Source organism: Lathyrus oleraceus, chromosome 1, assembly GCF_024323335.1.
Source record: "Lathyrus oleraceus cultivar Zhongwan6 chromosome 1, CAAS_Psat_ZW6_1.0, whole genome shotgun sequence".
Classification (NCBI taxonomy): domain Eukaryota; kingdom Viridiplantae; phylum Streptophyta; class Magnoliopsida; order Fabales; family Fabaceae; genus Lathyrus; species Lathyrus oleraceus.
In genome coordinates this window covers 48,653,712-48,662,713 of record NC_066579.1, presented here as the reverse complement: position 1 = coordinate 48,662,713, position 9,002 = coordinate 48,653,712, and the positions used below count along the sequence as shown (strand labels likewise).

Genomic DNA, 9,002 nt, shown 5'->3' with positions numbered 1-9,002 from the left:
ACTGTGCCCAGATTACAATTGTCGAAAGATTCAAATAAAGATGATGTCGACCCAATCCAATACAGAAGACTTATTGAGTCACTTCGATACCTTTGTCACACAAGGCCTGACTTAATATACAATGTAGGTATGGTGAGTAGGTTCATGCAGAAGTCAAAGGTATCATATCTAGCAGCGACGAAGAGGATACTAAGGTATCTGAAAGGAACTCTCGACTATGGGTTTTTTTTTCCTATAGCTGATGAAGGAAAAAAATGCAAATTAGTGGGATACACTGACTCAAGTTGGTGTAGTGATGTTGAGGATCGAAAATCCACAACTGGTTATGTGTTAATGCTAGGTGGTGCATCAGTTGCTTGGAGTTCGAGAAAGGAGCCAGTAGTGGCATTATCGTCATGCGAAGCAGAATACATTGTTGCTTCTCTTTGTGCATGTCAAGCAACGTGGATGGTGAATCTGGTCGAAGAGATAACAACGAAGAGTCATGGAGCAATTACCATGAGGATTGACATCATGTCAAATATCAATATGGCGAAGAATTCAATAGCACATGGTCGAAGCAAGCACATAGAAATGAGGTTCCATTATCTTAGAGAGCAGATAACAAATGGGAAGATGAATGTGGAACACTGCAGAACTGAGAATCAGATTGCAGACATCATGACGAAGGGAGTGCAGGTCGAAGTGTTCAGAAGACTAAGAGCTATAATGAATGTAGATAGCTTTGACACAATGAATTAGGTGGTGTGTTGAATTGTAATTCCTTGTGTCGAAGCAGGTTGCTCGACAGAGCAAGGAAGTGTCGAACCACATAGTGTGTTGAGTTGTGTTAGTGTCGAAGTGTCGAAACATGTTGCTTCACACAGGATTTCGACTTAGGCCTATTTTAGTAGTGTTAGCTATTTTGGACTTTTATAGTTTTGGGCTTTGACTTGAGGTCCAAGTTAACCTAAATCTATAAATATATGGAGTAACCCTTATTCTTGTAATGACGTGAATAGAACATTCATAACATTGTATTCACAGTATTTTGCAGTTGCAAAGTGAATAAGAAGTTTTCCACATTTTGTGGACAGAGAGAAACTCTACAGAATTTTAATTCTTCTTCTCCTTCATCGTTCTTTAGACTCTTTCTTTCTCCATTGTTATTCTCTTTTCATTGCTATTGTGTGGGTAATAACAATCTTGTTCATCAAAATTGATTGAAATTCTCCATAGATTTTGGGGGATTTCCAACAATCATAACACCCACAATCGCAATTTAAAATAATGATAACAATAATGTTTGTATGATAAGGATAATAGAGATTGAATGTATGAATGAGAGCACCAATTTATTAGAAATAAAACTATGAAAAACTCTAATATTATGAAAAATAATAAGATAATAAAAACAAAATAATAAAATAAAAGAATCGATGTTGATTTAAAATGAATATTAAACTTAAATACTATTCTAATATATCTTAGTCATCCAAGTGACACAATCATAATACCTAAAAAAAAAACTTCTAAAATATAAATAAAAAATAATATAAACTAATAAATTAAAATCCAATTAAAATATATAATTGATAATTACTAAATTAACTCTCTATCAGAACTAGTTTTAGTATTATAGGGATGTTTTTAAGATTAAGTTTTCACACATATAATAACTAGTTTTGAATGTTAATAGATTTACACGTTTTCATACTTATGTGTAAAATTCCCTCGAGGGCTATTGAACTAAGTGTGCATCTTATCAAATAATTTTCCAATTCACTTATGGCAATTACCTTCTTGATTTTTATCTTCCTCTTAAAAGTGCAATCATTTATCTTCACATTCATCTTTTGATCCAATCCACTTTTGTAAGTTTTAAATTTCCTCCTTTGTTCTTGATTTGTGTTTCTAAATTAATTCTTGAAACTTTGAATTCAATCATGAAAAGATCCTTCACTCATATCAGCTATTATCAAGATGTAGTTGTAAAAGCTGAGGATATGGCTATAACAGCTACTTGAAATCAAGCTATTATGATTTAAAAAGGTATTGAGTGATCTCAATCATATGCAAATGGACAACAAATCAGCCATATCAGCAACTTCAAATCAAGCAGATTTAAGGGTCTTCATGATAATGCTTAAAATGCCTTACAAAGCACAAAAACAGCCAAATTTCAAAACATTTAAACATCAAAGCTTGAAAATATCCAAAATAAAACATAATTGAAAATCAATTGACTAATGATTGGGACCCAAAAGTGCGAGAAGAAAAGCTCTATAGTTGCCCGATGTTTCCGAATGTACTGCATCATTTAGTGTCTTCTTGTACTTCTTTGAATATTCAGCTTTGATATATTGCATATCAATCTCAGTCCTTGATACAATTACCCTTATCAGTGTGTCATCGTTAGTCCCCATACCTTTCATTGCCTTATACAACACCTGCATGGTGACAAAAGTATGAATATACAGATTTTGTGTATAGGAATTTTTAATCATTGGTAGATAATTATGCAAATGAAATAGAATTTGGCCATGTTCAGCGCCGTCTTTGAGAGTGTGGAAGACGGCCTACAGCACAGGGCTTCACAATTTTTTATGATCAAGCTATGGTAAAAAGGGTCTCCATACATATATTCCACAGTTAAATAAGACCTCTTAAAAAATCCACAACTCAACCGAAACTAGCTTCAGCTTCTTACAAAGAGCCTCTCAAAAGTTTGAGACGACTCTCGTTAAGATAAACAACTTTTGGTATAAGGACTTATGCATACAATTGAACATGCATAGAATATTTTAGTTCCTCACATTTTTTTACTATATAATAGCATCCTATGTTCCTAAAGTTGAAGTGCTGAGGAATACCTTTGCAAAATACTTTGCTGGATTATTAGCACATTCAGTTATTGTCAAAAGTGCAAGACCGAAATTCCCGGATGCTTCATTCTTTACGGCCTGATATGATTTCAGCTTAAAATTAATACCTCAATAGATAAATGAAGTTGAAATGATGATAAGATTAATGAGGTTAAGATACCTTCTTCAATGAGTGACCATACATGTCATGATAATAAGAACTGACAGCAGCCAAATGCGCGCTGCTTCGTTCACTGAATATTTGAACAAAAGTCTTTTCGTCCGTTCCTAGTTTCTTCTCGCCTGCTTTGAAGAGGACCTTTGCATCCTTCTGAGCAACTTCTCTGTTAACCTCGGGGCCTTCGTGGCGAGGGGTGCTTATATATTTAAGCAAGATCTTAACAAGATTTTTGCATAACACAATTAGTTTTCAGTTTTTGCAGCTTCATGCTCAGTAAAGTATAATAGGTGTTTACATATCGAAACCTCACCTTTTGAAGATCCCCAGAAGTGTTTGCTTTGATTTCATGCTCGAGATAAACACCAAACTTTGAATGGTAGAGCTGTTTTAAATGTTGTAGCTGGGACGGAGTGCGCGAACATATTACTTCCGTAGCAGCTACAAGGCTTCTGTCAACAATTAGAGACTGCCTAATGATTTCCGCATCACGCCCGGCAGGGTCATGCAACCAAAGCAGAACTGCAGTCTGAAAAACCAAAATATTATAGGCATTGAGAGCACGCGAGGACTTAATTATTGAAAACATGATTAACTGTTAGATCTCTCCATTCAACGTTCCTACAGCACTAATTTAGTACCTCTAACTTTCCACTTAGCTCTGAAACTAAGCGTTTCGAAAGCTCCTCAGAATAGGTTGCTTTGTATTCGTGTTGAAGGTAGGCACGCTGCGCGGCGTCTCGATGAGCAAGAATATTGATGACAGCAGTTGTGTCACACCCAAATCCTGTGAAACCATAAAATCAGAATGAAATAAAGGTTTCATGGAATATCAATTCACTAAAAATCAATTTTCTTCCGCAGAACCAAACACAGGCATAATTGATTATAACTTTAAGTTGGAAATTATAGGTCTTAATTCTAGAATTGATTTGACACTCATTTGACAGAATCCATACAGCATAACCAAATTACACACTTAAATTTGGGGCTTTTACCTTCAGAATTGATTTTCACCGTATAATTTGTGTTCAACTAACTTTTGCCACATTCAAAATCAATCACAGAACCAAAATTTAATCATGCATGCTACAAAACGAGTAAATTTGGAGAGAAAGAAACCTTTGAAAGCACGGTAAAGTTGCATAGCATCATCTCTAGGAGAAGGAGGAATGGGAGGTAGAATCAGTGTAGCCATTTTCTTCTTGTTTCTTAGAAAATGAAAACAGAGAGAAAGAGAAGAAACTGATTGAGAAGGAAGATGGAAACAAGAAACGTTTTAAAGGCCGTAGGGACAATTGGGACCGTATATAATAATAATGCCAACGGTTGTTCAACCAATTCAAACAAATATCTATTTAATACTATTATATAAATACTCCCTCCGTTCCTTTATAAGTGTCACTTTCTTGCAAAAAAATTTGTTTCTTTTTAATTGTCACTGGTAAAGTTCAAGGTAGTATTAATTGCAATTTTATCAAAATTACCCCTAGATAATGATTGCAGAGAGAGAAAAAGTAAAATGAATATAATAAATAATTAAGGGTATTATAGGTAAAAGAAGAATTATTGTTTAAAAAGTAACAATAATAATTAGCTTCCCTGGTATATGTAAAAAGTCCAAAAGTGACCCTTAAAAAGGAACGGAGGGAGTAGTTATTTTCTTTAAATGATGATTAAAGCTGAATTTGAGGTTTTGAGCTCTTACATAATCAATTGGTTGGGAAAAAAAATCTATTTTAATATAATGATGGCTAATTTTCCAACATGCCATTTGGTCAACATGCAAATTTCTTTTTCCATTTTTCTAAAATTTAAATGATTGAAACTAAGTGTATATTTTTGACCGGCCAAGTCTTTGTTTTTATTGGTAAAAAATAAATAAATGACCGGCCTATTTTTCTTTTAATTTCTTAGAATATATATTTTTAAAGTCAACGATGACCGGCCTATTTCAATTTCTTTTAATTTTTTTTAATTTCTTTTAATTTCTTTATAACAAGTAAATAAATAAAGATTCAATTAAAAAAGGCTATTCCAAGAAAAATTATGAAGAAGACTATTCTAAGAAAAATTATGAAGACTATAAATAATGAAGAAGACTATTCTAAAATAAAAAGTATAAAAAATATACTGTTGTAATTAAAATAGAAAATTACATTATTCTTTACCAAATTTATTTTTTTATTGAAAGAGCGGCCAAGTTTTTTGTTTACCTTTTCTTCTTTGAATATGTTCTTTAATTTATAGATAGATGTAAGAGAAAACAAACTGTTTTTTAGCACTTTACAATTAAAAGTTACTAAAGGTTTTTATGTTCATGAGTAAAACTAAATTTACTATTTACTTACGAATACATAAACAGAACAAAAAATTATTAAAGTTTTCATGTTCTTTTAAACTTAAATTGAGTACACCTAAACTAATTATTACCTACATAAAAAAGAGATAATTTTTCAATAGAAATTTTCAAACCACCTTATTCATTTCTCAAAATCCATCAAATTGTTTAACGTTTTTTCCACTATATTGCTAATGAATTCAAGGTTTAAGATAAAAAACACAAACTATGATTGTTTAAATTCGTAAATGTTACTTCTACAAATATAAAATACTCAATTTTATTTACTTTTATAGAATGTAAAGATAAGGCTAATGTTATTTGACTATAGATATATGTTGTAATTTGTTGAAGGGCATAGATCATATGCCATAGGTCATTGTCGTCACCTATCGTTATACTATAGTGATAAATTTTGTTGCAAAAATTTTCCTACTTCAACTGCTTTTCTGTGTAGATATCACAAAATAAAAAATGCGAGAGTTAGATATAAATTATTTCTAAGAGTTAAAAATTTCAAGGCTCAAGATAGGAGTTGAAAAAAAATGTCAAACCTAAAAAAATAATGGGATTCCATAATGATAGATTGGAAAACTCTAATGAATTCTTTTACGGAAGAGCCTTATACGGGTTATGACGCATAGTAAAGAAGTGTGTGCGTGAAATTTTCAAAAAATTTAAAACATGTTGAAACTACAATATTAGATTTGGTGAAGGAAAAAAATAGTCAACGCTTCGACTTATCGAGTTAGACACTTTAGCAACATCACCACAAATAAGCTTGAATATGCTCTTGGTAGGTTGAAACAATATTTGTTAAACAATAATGGTGATTTGAAAGGGTTTATAAGAAATTAACCACACACGATCTTATTGCATCATTGTGAGATGCATACCTCCTTTAGAAACAACATCATTGCATTAAAGCATAAGTTAAAAAAGATTTTGTACTCTAAGTTGATTTGTAATATTTCTCAAGCGAGATTGAATTTTATTTATTATAAAGTTGGTATGGATAACTCAAAGCATATTTGTAAAATTAGAATAACATACAACCTTACATGTGTGTGTATTATTTCCAACAAGCTCGTTCTTAACATACCTACATGTATGGATGAGGTACACCCTCTTTGTAAAAGGTTTTGGTTTGATGATGATGTTGTTAAATATTGTAATCAGACGTATCTTTTATGGAAAAGTGAGAGGTGATTCATGAACAATTTAAGAAAGAGAGATTGTAATATGAAGTTGCACATCAAAAGTGTATGCACCCGATAGCCTATCTAGAAACCACTAAGATAACACCATATACAAAATTGGTAAAAATTATATGTGCTTCGAAGAATTTCAAATAATCTTCTAATGATGGTTAAACAAAGAGGTCTCCATCATTTTTCTTCATTTGGATACTCCGTTTTCACAATTTCCATCATAGTACAAGAAATATTTTAGCAATGGTGCATGCATTAACCAACCATCACCTTTTCATTATACCCAAAATGTGCCTACTTTTATGCACAAACAAATTGACCAAATTGTTGGTGTCTTTGGTGACGGTATCTGAGGATTATGTTCTATTTCAACTTTAATTGGTAGGGTGAAGAGAATTGGATAAATGTATTCCATACCCTTATTAAATAGTCAATTATTCATAAGAATTATTATGTGCAGCTCTGTGGGTCTAATGAACGAGTGAAAATTATTCACAATGCTTTGATTCTTAGTATAATTTGTGTCATTTCGCCAAAGGCAAAATGGATCAACTTGTAGCAAGTTCATATAAAACATTTTTAATTGAGTTGACAATATGTGGTGTTTGCAAACCTTATTTCATATACAAAATTTGTATCTCCTTTGAAACCAAATTCTCTTATTACCTTCATATGCGAGATTAACACCGACATGAGGCATGGTATGAGGCACAAATATTACGAGATCCCCTGGAACAGTCTACACAATTTCAAACTATTATGGTATACACTCTAGTAAATTAAGGGTATGTGGTATTTCGGATCGAACTTCAGTCTCGACCAGGATAGCTTCATGTTTCGACAAGAGTTGTGCATGTTGTAGTCGAAGTCTGTTCAAGCATGTAGTAGTCGAAGATTTGCATGTTATAGTCGAAGCTTGTGCTAGTATGTAGTTGTTTAATTTATCTTGTTGGTTCAGTTAGCTTAGTGCTTAAGTTAATTTAATGTTTAAGTTAGTTTGTAGTCTATAAACAGGTTGCTCTCTCAGATTATTGAGAGAGGGTTAATCGCTGGTTGTTGTTATTCACTTGTAACATTTTTTCTTAATTGGAAAAGTGAATATAAAAATGAGTTTAATTAATACTTGTTCTTCTTCGCCCCTCTTATCCCTCTTTCGTAAACCTAGAAAGTGTTTCTTGTATTTGTTCAAGAAAATCAATCTTTCTCATAGTTTTATCTGTTACTGGTGCGACATTTTTCACAAAAAATTAGTGTGGTGAGCATGGACAAGATGTCGTTGACGGAATATGAGATTGAAAAACTTACTAGTGTGAATGATTTTGGTTTGTGGCGCTTGAATATGCAAGCCATACTAGTTCAACATGGTTTGTTAGAAGCGTTGAAAGGATCAGAGAAGATGGATGTTGACCTAACATAGAAGGAGAAGACATTGATGATCGAAAAGCCCACAATGTCACTATATTGAGCCTTGGTGATAAGGTTCTCCGACAGATCTCAAAGGAGAAGACAAAAACATGTGTATGGAGCAAACTCGAATGATTGTATATGAAAAATTCCCTTGTAAATTGTTTGTACATGAAGCAAGCTTTATACTCATTCAAGATGAGTGAAGACAAAGTCTTGGATAAGTAGTTGTATACGTTTAACAAGTTGATTCTTGACTTGGAGAATGTAAAGGTTAGTATCGACGATGAAGATCAAGCGTTGTTATTGGTGTGTTCTTTACCTAAGTCTCATGCTCAATTCAAAGAAAATCTCTTGTATGGAAAATATTCTCTGACCTTTGAAGAAGTTCAATCAGCCTTGTGTAACACCCCGATAATAATAAAATAATTATTTAAATTGAGTTAATAATATATTTATTAATTTAATTAAATAATTGGAATTATTATTGAATTATTGTTTTTGGGATAATAATATAAAGTGGAAAATATATAAGTGTGAAATAAGGAAAAAGAGTTCCATTTGGTAAAAAGGTTTTGTTACGTGAAAAGCAGAGGAGCGATTGTGAAAGAGGAAAAGGGCAAAGAGGCAGAGCAAGAGGAAGAAGGTTGGAGAAGAGAAGAGCTTGGAGCTTGAGATTCGTCGGATTAACTCAGGTAAGGGGGGTTTATCGTCGATTAATGGGTATTATGGGATAATATGTAATGGGTAGTGATAAGCCGTTGAATTGACCCTAATTGGGATTGTGAATGCTGAAAATGATGTTGGATAAACTGTGTTAAAAACTGTAATTGAATCGATAATGGTGTGTGTCGTAATTTACTGGACGTATAGCTTTTTACGGAATTGGAATCGGAGGTCCGGAAGTCCTCTAACGGCGGAAAATGCGGAGAATTCTGCATTCTGCTTTGTGTTAGCGCAGGAACTGCTGTTTTGTCTGCGTTAACCGGTTAACCCAGGGTGTTAACCGGTTAACACTGTTACGA

General features: G+C 32.8%; 1 protein-coding gene across 1 annotated transcript; it reads right to left on the bottom strand.

The window, feature by feature from the left end:
• Positions 1–2,077: 2,077 nt before the first annotated feature.
• On the bottom strand, positions 2,078–4,337 carry LOC127100548 (annexin D5). The gene is made up of 6 exons (XM_051037803.1): positions 4,144–4,337; positions 3,663–3,808; positions 3,335–3,550; positions 3,025–3,240; positions 2,853–2,942; positions 2,078–2,429 (listed from the first exon to the last, which is right to left on the bottom strand). Exons 1-6 carry the CDS (start codon positions 4,217–4,219, stop codon positions 2,226–2,228), a joined length of 948 nt encoding a protein of 315 aa, XP_050893760.1. The 5' UTR covers positions 4,220–4,337; the 3' UTR covers positions 2,078–2,225.
• Positions 4,338–9,002: the final 4,665 nt, after the last annotated feature.